At 39.2% G+C, this 16,421-nt stretch overlaps 1 protein-coding gene across 1 annotated transcript in view; it reads right to left on the bottom strand.

The window, feature by feature from the left end:
* Window positions 1–16,421, bottom strand: part of LOC101344926 (zinc finger protein 709-like) — a 54,454-nt gene that overhangs the window by 25,187 nt on the left and 12,846 nt on the right. Inside the window, exons 3-5 of the mRNA XM_023724725.1 lie at window positions 13,863–13,989; window positions 12,705–12,765; window positions 11,019–11,310 (exon numbers count right to left, since the gene is read on the bottom strand). Of these exons, the coding sequence (XP_023580493.1) occupies window positions 11,019–11,310; window positions 12,705–12,765; window positions 13,863–13,989 (480 nt within the window). The remainder of the gene's footprint in view (window positions 1–11,018; window positions 11,311–12,704; window positions 12,766–13,862; window positions 13,990–16,421) is intronic.

Consider the following 16,421-nt stretch of genomic DNA (forward strand, 5'->3'; position numbering starts at 1 on the left):
ATAAATTCACAGCTAGAAATCCTACAAAAACAATTAGAAATCCAAAAGATAAACAAGTTTTCAGAAATGGACAATGTCACAGAAGGGCTGAGGAGCAGGTTTGAAATGATGGAAGACAGGCTCAGTGAAACTGAAGACAAACACTTGGATACAACTGAGGATAAATCAGAAAAAAGAACAAAGAAAAATGAAGAAACCCTGAGAGTTATGTGGGATACAATCCAAAGCAAAAATCTGCAAATGATCAGAGTTCCAGAACAGGGGGAGAAAACAGAAAACAGAGATGACCACTGGAGAACTGCTGACAGAAAACTTTCCTAATATCATGAAAGACGAAAGGCTGGCCATCCAAGAAGCTCAATGAACACCATACAGGATAGACCTCAAAAGAAAATCACCAAAGCATAGCATAATCAGGCTCGTTAAAACCAAAGACAGAAGGAAATCTGAGAGCAGCTCGAGAAAAACAAAAAGTCACATACAAAGGAGAAACAATAAGACTTAACTTGGATTATCTGGCAGAAACCACTCAGGCAAGGAGGCAATCGTACGACATATATAAAACCTTGAAAAGAAAAAACTGCCAATCAAGAATAATATATTCGGCAACACAATCATTCATATGTGATGGTGAAATTAGGACATTTTCAGATAAATAGAAACTAAAGGACCATCTAAAAACCAAATCAAACTTACATCAATTATTAAAAGGAGTCCTTCAGTCTGGGAACAAACAACATCAGACCACAGACTGAATCTAGGATGCAAGATCATACCAGCCATATACCAACCCAGGAAATGAACTCCCAAGGACTATCCAAAACCAAAAGAATTACAACAGGTAACCAGAGAGGTTAATCTATAAATGACAAGAACATCAGAACAATAACAGAGAATAAATGGTGTAGGTATAGAACTCTCTTAACAAAGAAGAAGGCAAGGCGACACAAGTAATAATAGACTGGTTCAAACCTAGGAAGATAAGGATAAATTTCAAGGTAATCCCAACGAAAGTTAACAAACCTACTCATCAAAATAAAAAACATAGTCTCAGTAAAAACAAATATCTACAAAAACAAAACACATGAAAAAAAATCCACAAACAAAACGAATTCGGCACAGGAGAGTAAGAGGAACAAAGCAAACATCAGCACCACAAAAAAAAACTAAAAATGACAGCAATAAAATCACGTGTATCTATAATTACACTGAATGTAAAAGGCTTCAATGCACCCATAAAGACAGAGAGTGACAGAATGGATAAAATAATAGGATCCATCAATATGCTGACTACAAGGCACACGTTAGAAACAAAGATGTAAATTTATTGAAAATCAAAGGACTGAAAAAAATATATCAAGCGAAGAACTACCAAAAAAGAACAGGAGTGGCAATACTAATCTCAGAAAAAACAGACTTTAAAACAAAATCTACCATAAAAGAAAAAGACACTATGTAATGATTCAAGGGACAATCCATCACGGAGACATAAACAAAATAAACATCTATGCACCCAATAACAGGCTCCAAAATACATAAAACAAAATCAAACAGCACTGAAGAGAAATTGACAGTTCCAAAATACTAGAAGAGTTCAACACATCACTCTTGGTAAAGCACAGAACATCTAGAAAGAAACTCAAAAAAGATAGAGAAGACCTAACAGGCACTATTAGCCAACTTGACCTCACAGACATATACAGAACACTACACCCAACAGCTTCAATGTACACATTCTTTTCCAATGCACACAGAACGTTCTCCAGAATAGACCACATCTTAGGCCACAGGGCAACCCTCAACAAATTCCAAAACACTGAGATAATACAAAGTATATTCTCTGACCACAATGCCATCAAGGTAGAAGCTAACAAAAAGAAGAGCAAAAAAAAAAAAAAAAAGCAACTGGATGAAAACTAAATAATATCCTGCTTAAAAATCACTGGGTAATAGAAGAAATCAGAGATGAATAAAAAATTCCTAGAATCAAACGAGAATGAAAACACATCATATCAAAACCTTTGGAACATAGCAAAGGCAGTCCTGAGAGATCAATTTATAACAATAGACACGCACATCGAAAAAGAAGGGATAAAATCAAAACATTAGCTACACCACTTGAACAAATGGAGAACAGCAAAAAAAAAGCTCACAGCCACCAGAAGAAAGGAATAAAGATCAGAGCAGAAACAAATGAAATAGAGAACACAAAATAGAATCAACAAAACCAAAAGTTGGTTCTTTGAATCAACAAACCACTAGCCAAACTGACGAAAGAAAACCAGGAGAGGATGCAAATAAGTCAAATAAGAAATGAAATGGGAGATATTAAAACAGACTCAACTGAAATAAAAAGGATCATAAGAGGGTATTATAAAAAACTATGCTCCAAAAAATCTGAAAACCTAGAAGAAATGGACAAATTTCTAGAAGCACACTACCTACCCAAACTAACACAAAATGATGTTGAAAATCTGAACAGACCCATAACAACAGAAGAGACTGAAAAGGTAATAGAAAAAACTTCCAACAAAAAAAAGCCCTGGCCAAGATGCCTTCACTGGAGCATTCTAGCAAGCATTCAGAGAGCTTATACCAGTACTACTCAAACTATTTCAGATCATAGAAAAGGAAGTGATGCTTCCAAATGCATTCTATGAATGCAGTATAACCCTAATATTAAAACCAGGGAAAGACATCACAAAAAAAGAAAATTACAGACCAATCTCTCTCATGAATATAGATGCAAAAATTCTCAAAATTCTAGCCAACAGAATTCAGCATTATTCCATATAAATAATACACCACGACCCAAGCAGAATTCGTAACAGGTATGCAAGGATGGTTCAACATTAGAAAATCAATGTAATCCACCACATAAATAAAAGGAAAAAAAGAATCACACGATCATCTCAAGCAACACAGAAAAGGCATTCGACAGTCTAACACCCATTCCTGATAAAAACTCTCAATAAAATAGGTATACAAGAGAAATTTCTCAACATAATACAAGGCATCTATGCAAACCTAACAGCCCACATCATTCTTAATGGAGAAAGGCTAAAAACATTCCCCTTGAAAACAGGAAAAATACAAGGATGCCCTTTATCACCACTCCTATTTAACATTGTGCTGGAAGTCCTAGCTAGAGCAATAAGGCAAGAAAAATAAAGAGTATCCAAATTGGTAATGAAGAAGTTAAACTGTCCCTGTTTGCAGATGATATGATACTATACACAGAAAACTCTAAAGACTCCACGAGAAAATTAATGGATTCAGCAGAGTAGCAGGATACAAGATAAACATACAAAAATCAGTTGGATTCCTATATGCTAACAAAGACAATGATGAAAAGGAAATCAGGAAAACAATACTATTTATAATAGCCCCTAAAAAAATAGACTTAGGAATAAATCTAACCAGGGATGTAAAAGACCTATACATAGAAAACTACAAAACACTACGGCAAGAAACTCAAAGGGATCTACATAAATGGAAAAACATACCATGCTCACTGATAGGTAGAATCAACATTGTGAAAATGACAATTCCACCAAAGCAATTTACAAATATGATCCAATCCCAATCCAAATACCAACAACATTTTTTAAAAAAGATAGAAAAACTAATCATTAACTTTATATGGAAAGGGAAGAAGCCCCAGATAAGTACAGCACTAGTGAAAAAGAATAGTAAAGGGACTCACACTACCTGACCTCAGAACCTACTATACGGCCACGGTGGTCAAAACAGCCTGGTATTGGTACAAATGATAGATATTTTGACCAGTGGAACAGAATTGAGAACTCAGATGTAAATCCATCCACCTATGGTCACCTGATCTTCGACAAGGGCCCAAAGTCCATCAAATGGGGAACAGTCTTTCAGCAAATGGTGCTGGCAAAACTGGATGTCCATCTGCAAAAAAATGAAACAGGACACATACCTCACACCATATACATAAACTAATCCAAAATGGGTCAAAACCGTAAATATAAAGCCAAAAACTATAAACTTCATAGAAAAAAACATAGGATCAGTGCTAGCGGCCCTAATACACAGCATTAACAGGATAGAAACCATAACCAACAACACACAAATTCCAGAAGATAAGCTAAATAACTGGGATCTTCTAAAAATCAAACACTTATGCTCATCAAAAGACTTTACCAAAAGAGTAAAAAGAGAACCTACAAACTGGGGAAAAATTTTTGGCTATTACAAATCAGACAAAGGTCTCATCTCTAAAATCTACAGGAAAATCCAACACCTCTACAAGAGACAAATAACCCAATTAAAAAATGGGCAAAAGAAATGAACAGACACTTCGCCAAAGAAGCACTCAAGTGGCCAACAGACACATGAGAAAATGTGATCACTAGTCATTAGAGAAATGCACATCAAAATCACAATAAGATACCATCTCACCCTGGCATTACTGACACAAATCAAAAAAACAGGAAATAACAAATGTTGGAGAGGCTGTGGGGAGATCGGAACTTTTATGCACTGCTGGTGGAAATATAAAATGATACAACCATTTTGGAAAATGATATGATGCTTCCTTAAAAAGCTACAAATAGAAATACCGTATGATCCAGCAATTCCACTCTTAGGAATATATCCTAGAGAAATAAGAGTCGTCGTATGAATAGACATATGCCCATGTTGACTGCAGCATGGTTCACAATAGCAAAAAGAAGGAAACAAGATGCCCCTCAATAGATGTATGGATAAACTATAGTACATATACACAATGGATATTACACAACGATAAACATTCAACGATGAATCTGCGAAGCATCTCATAGCATGGATGACTCTGGAGGACATTATGCTGAGTGAAGTAAGTCAATCACAAAAGTAAAAATATTGAATGAGACCACTACTGTAAAAACTCATGAAAATGTTTACACACAAAAAGAAACGGTCTTTGATGGTTACGAGGGAGAGGAGGGATTGGGACAGAAAAACACTAAATAGATAAGTGGTAACTTTGGTGAAGCGTAAGGCAGTTCATGATACTGGGGAAGCCAGCACAACTTGTCCAAGTTAAGGTCATGGAAGCTCCACAGACACATCCAAACTCCCTGAAGGACCCAAATGCTGGGCTGAGAACTGTGGCGACCATGGTCTTGGGGAACAGCTAACTCAACTGGCATAACAGTTTATAAAGAAGATGTTTTACATTTCACTTTGGGGGGCAGCGTCTAGGGTTTTAAAAGCCCGTGAGTGGTCACCTAAGATACTCCACTGGTCTCACCTCTTTGGGAGAAGGAAGACTAGAGAAAACTAAAGATACAAGGGAAAGATTAGTCCAAAGGACTAACGGATCACATCTACCATGGCCTCCATCAGACTGAGTCCAGTACAACCAGATGATGCCCAGCTACCACCACTGACTGCTCTGACAGGGAGCACGATAGAGGGTCCCTGACAGAGTTGGAGAAAAATGTAGAACAAAATTCTAACTCACAAAAAAAGACCATACTTACTGGCCTGAGACTGGAGAAACCCCGAGAGTATGGCCCCCAGGCACCCTTTAGCTCAGTAATGAAGTCACTCCCGAGGTTCACCATTCAGCCAAAAATTAGCCGCATAAAACAAAATGAGACTAATGGGGCACAACAGTCCAGGGACAAGGACTAGAAGGCAGGCGGGGACAGGAAAGCTGGTAATAGGGAACCGAAGGTCAAGAAGGGAGAGTGCTGACATGTCACATGTCATCGGGTTGTTAACCAACATCATAATATGTGTACTGTTCAATGAGAAACTAGTTTGTTCTGTAAACCTTCATCTAAAGTACAATTAAAGCAAAAAAAAAAAAAAAAAAAAAAACTGGTCGAGAACTTGCAACCTTTGATTCCTTATCACCACTTTTGGACCCTGCACTTCTTGCAGGGTCACATCTGGTCTCAGTCTGCCTTTGAGAGAAGAAAATTTACTTCAGAAGTAAAGGTGGAAAGAGTGTGAAGTAAGATGGCTACCTATTGGCTGACCCGCTAGCTTAGATGCACAAACCCACCTCTGGTTTCCACATCAAGAATAGGGTAATGACCAGAACCCCAGGGACTGTGGTGACAAGGAGCAGCAGCCAGAGCAGCAGCCATTACCTGCAGCTGGAACTTGAGGAGAAATGCTATTTTCCTTCAGAAAAACACTGGGTTGGGACCTGGGCTCAGACAAGGCTGGCAGAGGCAGTGGTGGCATAGCCTCGAGTTCCATACATGTGGGTCTATGATCTAATCAAGATTGCTAATAATGGCCAAGGCCCCAGGGATTGTGGTCATGAGGTGCAGCAGCCACTTCCTACAGCTATGAGCAGAGGAGAAACGCTATTTCTTTTCAAAAACGACTTGGATGGGCACCAGACTCAGACCAAGCTGGCAAGAGTGGTAGCATAGCCTAGAGTCCCATGCACAAGGATCTAATTGAGAGCCACCCTGTCTCAAATGCAGGGCTGCTTTATCAAATGAGCCACCCACTGAAGTCCTCCCGAGATGCCAGTACTAAACAGAAGTGTTGTATTGCTCCAGAAATTAGCCTCTCCAAATTCCAGAACAACTGGAATTATAGATAGCTGGTAGAAATACAAAATGGTACAGGCACTTTAAAAAATACATTGGCAGTTGCTTATAAAGTTAAACATAAACCTATCATACAACAACAATCTCATTCCCAGAAACATATACAAGAAAAATGAAAAATTGTGTTCACATAAAAAACCGGGTATGCCTGTATACCTAATTTATTCACAAAAACGAGAAATCCGAATGTTCTCCAAATGTTGAAAACACAAAACTGTGGCATGTCTATGTATGAAATACTACATGACAATAAAAAGGAACAAACTATCGGTAGAATCTTCAATTCTGATGGATCTCAAGTGCCTTACGCTATGTTAAAGGAGCTAGAATGAAAAAGCTACACAGTACATGATATGTATAAGCACAGCTGCCAGGGATTCATGATCAGGGGAAGTTCTGACTAATAAGTGCAGCACAAAGGAGGTTTTTGAAAGGAAGAGAAGTACTGCTCTATACTTTGTGTGACTGATTATAAAATTTAATGCACTTGTCAACTTTTATAACTATACACTCCAAAAGTCAATTACTATTTTTAAGTTTTCAAAATAAAGTTTAAAAAATCTTATAAGAAATGAAACACATCCCCAGACACCCTTTTAACTCAGTACTGAAGTCACTCCTGAGGTTCACCCTTCAGCCAAAGATTAGACAGGCCTATAAAACAAAACGAGACTAAATGGGCACACCCGCCCAAGGACAAGGAAAAGATGGCAGGAAGGGACAGGAAAACTGGTAACACGAAACCCAAGGTCAAGAAGGAAGAGTGTTGACACATTGTGGGGTTAGCAACCAATGTCACAAAAACAATATATGTATTGTTTAATGAGAAACTAATTTGCTCTGTAAACACTCATCTAAAATACAATTAAAGAAAAATGTATGAATGTACAAAAGACTGAAAACTAGGAAGAAGAAAAGTGTGAAACCAATAATAAATCCCTGTGAATGTTCTAGGATGCAACATCTCTACAGGCTGGTTTGTATGCTTCCATCTCAGCAGGGGCAGTAGCCCTGGATAAATCTGTAGGCCCAAGAGCCCCTTGCCTTAGCCCCTTCTGAATACAGGAACCCTAGCTGGACTCCCATCTTCTCCAGACCCTGCAGTGGACATGCACACCAAGTGGAGTAGCAGTCATCATTCCACCGTACTGCAGTAACAGCAGCCTCAGCTCCTGGCCTGGGGCACACTCTTAGAATTACAAAACTAGGACTCAGTGAGCACAGGCTCTGGGCCTGTGGGGACAGCTCTACTGCAGCTAGGTCAGGCCGGGCCCATCAGCTTGGACAGGGGCAGATTAACCAGTAAGCAAGGTATGCACGACCTTACAGTAAGGTAAGCAAGAGCTTAATTGTATTTACTTACTAATCTGTAGTGGACAATTTCACATGGATTTCACCACATCTTTGATTCCGACTCACAGTGACTCTATAGGACAGGGTAGAACTGCCCCATAAGGTTTCCCACACTGCACTTTAGGGAAGCAGATCACATCTTTTCTCCCAAGAAGCAGCTGGTGGGTTCAAACTGCCAACCTTTCAGTTAGCACCCGAGTGCTTAATCATTGCACTACCAGGGCTCCTTATGCAAACAATATCTATCAGTTCATTTCCTAGAATTTAAAGGATACTTGGAGTGATATCACCTTATTGTTTTCATCAGAATATAAGAAATGGAAATTATCGCACATAGGAATAAGGCAGTGGCAAGTTCCACATTTGTAACTTTATCTTCCCTGGTACGAATATTCCAGGGGACCAAAAGGGAAATGATGACAATGTGACTGAAGGCCTTCTCACAATTCATACAAAGGGTCTCTCCATTGTATATGGTCTCACAGGCATGCAGAGAGAGGAAGGACACTAAAGGCTTCTCTCATCTTTTATATTCATAGGATCAATCCACAGCGTAATATTTCACATGTGGTCTAATGGAAAAAGACTTGCAGATATTCCCAGGTACCTTACATTTACATGATGTCTCTCAGTGACTTCTCACATGTTCAGTTGGGTTAATTAAGGAGGGCTTTTTCATATGCATGAATTCAAATATCTTTGAAAGTAGGAGGAGAAAAACAAAAACTTTCCCACATTCCTAAAGCTAACGTGATTTCTATGCCATGTATTTTCTTTCAGCTTTGAGAAAAAATAAGGGATGAAAGCTATTCAACATTACTCAGGTGTATATTGTCTCTCTCCAGTATAACTACTCAGATGTGTTCTAAATGATGAGGGACATCTAAAGACTTTCCCACATTCCTTAAATTCATAAGTACTCTGCACTGTTAGTACGTTTACAGACGGAGGAGGACAACTAAAGATTTTTCCACATTTCTTACGTTCATAAAGTTCCTCTTCACTTTTTCTGTTTTCTGAGATAAGAGATATGAGTAAAAGCTTTCCTGCGTTCGTTACATTCATAAGGTCTCTCCCCACTGTGAGATTACTGATGTTCAGTATGGACTGAGGACTGACTACAGGCTTTTCCACATTTCTTACATTTATAAGTCCTCTCTGCACTGTGAGTTCTTGTATGATTAGTGAGGTATGACGAACTAGACTTACAAAAGCCTTATATTCATAAAGCATCTCTACTGTGTGAGTTCTTATATATTTATTGAGGTTAGAAAACTGACTAAATGCTTTCCTACTTCCTTACATTCATAAAGTCACTTTCCACTGTTAAGCTCTTACACGTTTAGTGAGGTTTGCGGACTGACTAAAGGTTTCCACACGTTGCTTAATTTGTAAGGCTTCTCTCCACAGTGCATTCTTATACGTACAGTTAGTGAGAAGGAATAACTAAAGACTTTCCCACTATCATGGATTGAATTGTGTCTCCCAAAAATTATCTGTCAACTTGGCTGGGTCATGATTCCCAGCATTGTATGACTGTATACCGTTTTGTAACCTGATATGATTTCTTTACGTGTTGTAAACTCTTATCACTATGACGTAGTAAGATGAATTAGCGGCAGTTATACTCATGAAGTCTACAAGATTAGTGTCTTAAGCTGATCCCTTTTGAGATATAAAAAAGAAGCGAACACAGACACATGGGAACCTCACAGCACCAAGAGAGCAGTGCCGGCAGCACAGCGCATCCTTTGGACCTGAAGTTCCTGCACAGAGAAGCTGCCAGACCAAGGAAAGACTGATGACATGAACCTTTCTCCAGAGCCAACAGAGAAAGCGTTCCCTTGGAGCTGATGACCTGAATCTGGACTTGTAGCATACTAGACTGTGAGAGAATAAACTTCTCTTTGTTAAAACCATCCACTTGTGGTATTTCTGTTATAGCAGCACCAGATGACTAAGACACCCACATTCTTTATAAGGCTTCTCTCCAGTGTGAATTTTCACACATTTAGTGAGACATGAGAAACTAAAGGCTTTCTCACATTCCTTATATTCACAAGGCTTTTCTCCACTATGAGTTCTTGTATGTGTAGCAAGATGTGAGGAACTAAAGGCTTTCCCACATACTTTACATTCATAAGGCCTCTCTCCACTGTGAACTCTTAAATGGACAGTGAGGTGTCACAACTAATTATATGTTCTCCCACATTCTTTACGTTCATAAAGCCTTTCTCCACTGTGAGTTCTTATATGAGTAGTAAGGGATGAGAAGTGACTGAGAATCTCCCACATTCCTTACATTCATAAAGCTTCTATCATGGATTGAATTATGTCCCCCCCATATAAATGTGTCAACTTGGTTAGGCCATGAATCTTAGTATTGTGTGGTTCTCCTACATTTTGTGATTGTCATTTTACATTAAAGAGAATTAAGATGGGATTGTAACATCCTTACTAAGGTCGTATCCCAGATCCAATGTAAAGGGAGTTTCCCTAGGGTGTGGCCTGCACCATCTTTTGATGAGAAGGTTAACAGAGAGAGAAAGCCTTCTCCCAGGCTGACGCCCTAAATTTGGACTTTTAGCCTACTTTACTGTGAGGAAATAAATTTATCTTTGTTAAAGTCATCCACTTATGTATTTCTGTTATAGCAGCACTAGATGACTAGCAATTTGGTACATTCATAAGGGCCTTCTCCACTGTGAGTTCTTACATGAGTAGTGAGGGATGAGGATTGACTGAGGATCTCCCATGTTCCTTACAGTTATAAAGCTTCTCTCCAGTGTAAACTCTTACAAGGCAAGTGAGGTGTGAGATCTGACTAAACGACTTCGCACATTCTGTACATTCATATGCTTATTTCCACTATAGTTTTTATGGGAAATGAGGGATGAGTGACAAGTATAAGTTTTCCAAAGTTCTTTGCAATCATGCTTATGACCTCTCACGTATCTGAAAGGATGAGAAACTACAGAAACATTTCCCACCTTCATTACATTCATAGAGTTTTTTGCCGGTGAATATTGTCGCATGATTCTTTAGAGGTGAAATACAAACGAAACCTTTCCTACGTACCTTATATTTCCAGGGTTTCTGTCCAGTAAGAGTTCTCATGGAAGTGGTTAGGTGAGAGAGACAACTGCAGGCTCCTCCACATTCCTTACACTGGTAAGTATCGCGGACAGTGTAAAATCTGAAATGATGCTTAAGTGAAGAGTGATCCATGAAGGCTTTTCCACACTCAAGGCATACAGGATTCACTTCAGGAGGAACTCTTTTGTGTTCAGTAAGAATTGAAATCCAGCCGAAGGTTTTTCCACATTGATTACTTTCATTACTTTCACAGAGGTTCTCTACTGCACGCTTTCTGTTAAAAACAGGCAACATACTGTTGGAAATAAATTTGTTACCATCTCACCATTACTAAACACAGTGAACGCATTTTTTGGTGTGAGGTATTTCATATTTCATACGTTAAGTCACCTAGCAAACATGCTTCCATTACTGTGACCGTATTTCTAAAATACTGAGCTTTCTGAAAATTGTGTACAAGTAAAATATATTTCAAATTCTGGTTCACCTTCATAAAAATATTTTGTAGAAACTCTCCGAACACACAATTTTATATATAAATATATCAAAAGGAGCCCTGGTGGCACAGTGGTTAAGTGCTTGGCTGCTAACCAAAAGGTCAGCAGTTCAAACTCACCAGCTGCTCCGCAGGAGAAAGATGTAGCAATCTGCTTCTGTAACAATTACAGCATTGGAAACCCTACGGGGCAGTTCTACTCTGCCCTATAGGGTCATATGAGTCAGAATCAACTTGATGACACACAACAACTATATATATACAGGTTTTCCTTGCTATCCAAAAGGAGAGGAGAGCATTTCTATGAAACCTTTCATAAGCCGAAATGACATAAAGTGAAAAAATAATTACCATTAATTTATATCGGAAAAAAATTTGAGCATTTCTAGACCCAAAAAATAACCTACCAAACCATACCAAATAACACATAAAATCTAAAATAACACTAACATATAATAAAAGCAGACATAATATGATACATAAATTGAGATAAAGCACGGATGCTCACAGACACAGGTTAAAGCTATGATGGCTTGATGCTGAGACGCTAAGCGTAGCTCCCAGGGAAAGAGCTGGGCCAGGACAGACACATCCTTTAACTCCGACACAGGTCCTGAGGGCCACCTTCTTCCCAGGTTATGGCTGCCACACCCCAGGTCACAGTCCTCCCTAGCTCATGTGTCTGAGTGTTCAGCATCTCAGCCTTCCCACAGGGACTGGGAGCACCACCACCACCACAGCTCAGGTATGGCCTGGGCTAGGAGGACAGGGGGTAAGGCAAGAGCACAGGCACCTGGGAAGAAGCCAGGAAGGAAGGGCTGAATCAGCCATTCCCCCCCAACCCTCACTGGTGCTTGGGACTGAGGCCCATGGAGAGAGGCTGGCAGGCAGCAGATGGCACATGCTGGAGGAGGAGGGTGATTAGCCTTGGCTCAGGGTATTCCTGCTACAGGCTCCCTCTCCTGGGCGGGGTGGGGGGCAGACGCTAGCCCCCTGCTTGCCTGCCCATGCCCTCTGGGAGGCTGGAAACTGTGGCTCATGCCCTGACAGGAGCCTGGAAAGAGGGGGCAGGCAAAAGAAGCAAGGTGGAAGTATAAATACACAGACACACACCCTGACACCTTAAGACTCTCTCCTGAAGCATTGCTGTCGCTCATGCGAATAACACTCACCTTACTTTTCTCCCTTGGTGTTTATAGTGATCTTCAACACCATACAATTTGCAGATTTCTCCTAAAATGGAGAACCAAATGTCATTCTTCATAAATTGCACTATTATATGCTCACTAGATAATATTTTGCCATCATTAAGGTTGCAAGAAACTGACCCAATGACACAAGCTGAGGTTCACAGTATGAAACAAGATGAAAGAAAATTAGGAGAAAAAAGACAGCTGTGAGAAATGAAAGATTTTGAGGCATTTGGCTGCATGGCAATGGTCAAAAAGCAATTTACTAGGAAATAGATCCATGAAGATCGAGAGGGACAGTGACATAAATAGGGTGTAAGTAAGAAAACAAAGAAAGACATTGGACACGATGCACATGCAATATAGAAATGCACAATGTGTATGTAAGAGAAAATGGGGAAAGTCTTTCTCCATGAATATAGGTGTGTAAGGATTGATGGAAGTTAGAAAAGTAAGCTCAGGTATCTGGGATATAGAGTCTCCACAACCTAAAATATACTTTTTCTGATTTATTCAAATTTCATTCCCTCCATACTGGGATGGTTCTTCAAAGGATTCTTGCTTTCCTGGTGCTCTCAAACACAGTGGCCCTGGATGAGTCCTATCTCCACTCTACTCAGATCTTCCTCTTGCATCTCTGGGAGAACAAATGTGTGTAGGTGAAATGGTGCTTATGGAGAAAGTCATAACATGAAGGAAAACAGTGAAGAGCAATAAATATCTCCCTGACAATGAGCCAATACTTTAGTCTTCAGAAGCTCTGGAAATGAGATGTGAGTTTATCTGCAGTAAAATAATCATGTTAAATTTGTAATAAACACAAAAAACTCTTTACAAGGTGCAAACCACAAATCTCTCCGCCCCAAAGTGTCCGATGAATTCACTGCTCACACTTACAACACTTAAAGTGCCTCAAGGATTTTAATCATAAGAAAAATAAAAATTCAATTTAATACATAGAACTTTTATGTCCATGGGGAAGCCAGGATATGTACACTCCACAAAGCAAGGAACCATGTCTCTCTTATTTAACAATATATTTCTATTCCTCACCCCAAATACTGGAGCAAGGTTGATGAGTACAATATATTGGTTCACTAAGGGAGTAAACAAATAAAAAACACGTGATGTCATCCTTACCTACTGAGGCCAGGTTTCTGAAGGTTTCCATCATCACATCTCTGTAGAGTTTCCTCTGAGCAAGATCCAGCAAAGCCCATTCTTCCAGGGTAAAGTCCACAGCCACATCCTCAATGACCACTGAGTCCTAAAACACCCCATATACTCTGGTTCAGAAAGGTACCATGTACTCCAATATTTGCAAAAGCACAGGTGATAACCAAATACTTCATGAGACTGATTTTCTGGGTTTGAAGGCTTAGGACTATAGTCTTGTAGGATAACTCGGTTGACTAGCATAATATAGTCTGTAAAGTTTATGTTCTGTCATGGTTTATGGTTTGAATTATGTCCCCCCAAAAATGTGTGTATCAATTTGTCTAGACCATGATTCCTGGTACTGTGTGATTTTCCTGTATGTTGTAAACCTGCCTCTATGATGTTAATGAGAGAGGATAGGTGGCAGTTGTGTTAGTAAGGCAGGACCTGATCTACAAGACTTGATTGTGTCCTGAGGCAATCTCTTGAAATATAAAAGACAAAAGTGAGCAGTGAGACAGGGACCTCATATCATCAAGAAAGCAGTGCCGGGACCAAAGCACGTCCTTTGGACCGGGGTCCCTGCACAGAGAAGCTCCTAGTCTGGGGGAACACAGAAGAGAAGAAGGCCAACAGACAGAAAAGCCTTCCCCTGGAGCTGATGCCCTGAATTTGGACTTGATGCTACTTTGACTGTGAGAAAATAAACTTCTCTTTGTTAAAACCATCCACCTGTGGTATTTGTTATAGTAGCACTAAATGACTAAGACGTGTTCTGTATCCCAGATTGCTAAGTAGTGTCTGGGGTCTTAAAAGCTTATAAGCAGCCATCTAAGATACAGTTATTGGTTTCTACTCATATGGAGCGGAAAAGAAAGAAGGAAAATCAGGACTCAGAGAAGAAACTACAAGACTAACTATCCACAGAAACCATGGCCTCCTAGGTCTAGTGAGATGTTCATTGTTCTGATCGGGGTCACAAGAGATGGCTCCTGAAAGAATGGGAGAAAAATGTGGAACAGAAATCTAATTCTTACAAAATCCTGACTTCTGGACCAGTTAAGACTAGAGGACTCCCCAAGACAACTGCCCTGATGTACTTGTTAAGCCTTGAACTGAAACTATTCCCTAAGGTCACCTTTTAGCTAAGTAAGAGTGGCTCGTAAAATAAAAAATATCACCTGTAAGTACTGCGCTTCTTTAGAAAACCATCAATATGAGACTTAACGGTCAACAGTTACCTCAAGACAAAGATGAGAAGGTAAGGGGGGTGGGAAACGAGATTACTGGAAATGAAAAACCAGAATGAAAACAATGAAAATGTTGACACACTGTGAAGAATATAATCAACCAGTGTCACTGAACTATTTGTGTACAATTTGTTGAATGGAAACCTATTTTGCTGTCAGTTTGTCTTTGCAGTCTAAATTCCTGACAAGTACATTTGTGTTCATGTGCATGCAGTTTTGTTGTTATTCTGGCTGTTATTCTTCAATAACACCATGGATGATCTAAAACCCTGCTAGATACTAGGGAGAGGAGACAAAGGAAACATCCTATTCAATTTACATAACCAGGAGCTACTTCTCCTGGCAAAGCCCTGTGTCTCAGACAAGACTTCTTCCTTTCAGACTCTTAACTGTGGCTACCCTCATTTATTAAAACTGACTTAGGAAATACTGACAAACAGCCTTCTTCATGTATGCAAAGTAGATAAAGCAGTGAATGAAACAAACCTCTGGATGAAAACAGATCATAAATTCTTTGGGTGTGGACACTAAATACACAAAATATAAAGTCAAGTCATAATTTCCATGAAAAATACACCACAGTAAGATGATAAACAGCAAGTGACTTGACTTATTTACCTTTAGTGAGTTAATACAAGGAAAAAACAAAATGATGGTAGTTTGAATCCACCAGCTGCTCCTTGGAAACCCTATGGGGTAGTTCTACTCTGTCCTATAGGATCGCTATGATTTAGAATTGACTTGATGGCAACGGATTTGGTCTAAATACACCAATTAAAAGACAAAAACGATATGGTGTATAAGAAAGCCCCTTCATTAAAATAAAAAAAACTCAAAAAATAGAGTGGCTACATTAATTTCAGAGAAAGCAAATTACGGAAAAATGAAAATGATCAGCGATAAAGCACGCATTACATGATAAAATGGTCAACTCTCCAAAAAGTCGTAACAATCTTTAATTACACGAGACAAACTCTAATAGAATTTCAAGGCAAAATAAACAAACCCACTATTAGAGATGGAGACTTCAACATCCCTCTATCAGTAATTGACAGAGCCAGCAGGCAAAAAAATCATTAAGGATATGGTTGACCTAACACATCAATCCACTGGATCTAATTGACCCTTATAGAGTATGTAATCCAAAATCAGCAGAATACACATCCTTCTGAAGTTCACATGGTACATTCACCAAGACAGACCACATTCTGGGCCATAAAGAACACTTTAACAAATCTAAAGATTAGAAATCACACAAAGTATACACTCAGATTGTAATGAAATTAAACTA

This window comes from Trichechus manatus, unplaced genomic scaffold (assembly GCF_000243295.1).
Source record: "Trichechus manatus latirostris isolate Lorelei unplaced genomic scaffold, TriManLat1.0 scaffold00258, whole genome shotgun sequence".
In the NCBI taxonomy this organism is placed as follows: Eukaryota; Metazoa; Chordata; class Mammalia; order Sirenia; family Trichechidae; genus Trichechus; species Trichechus manatus.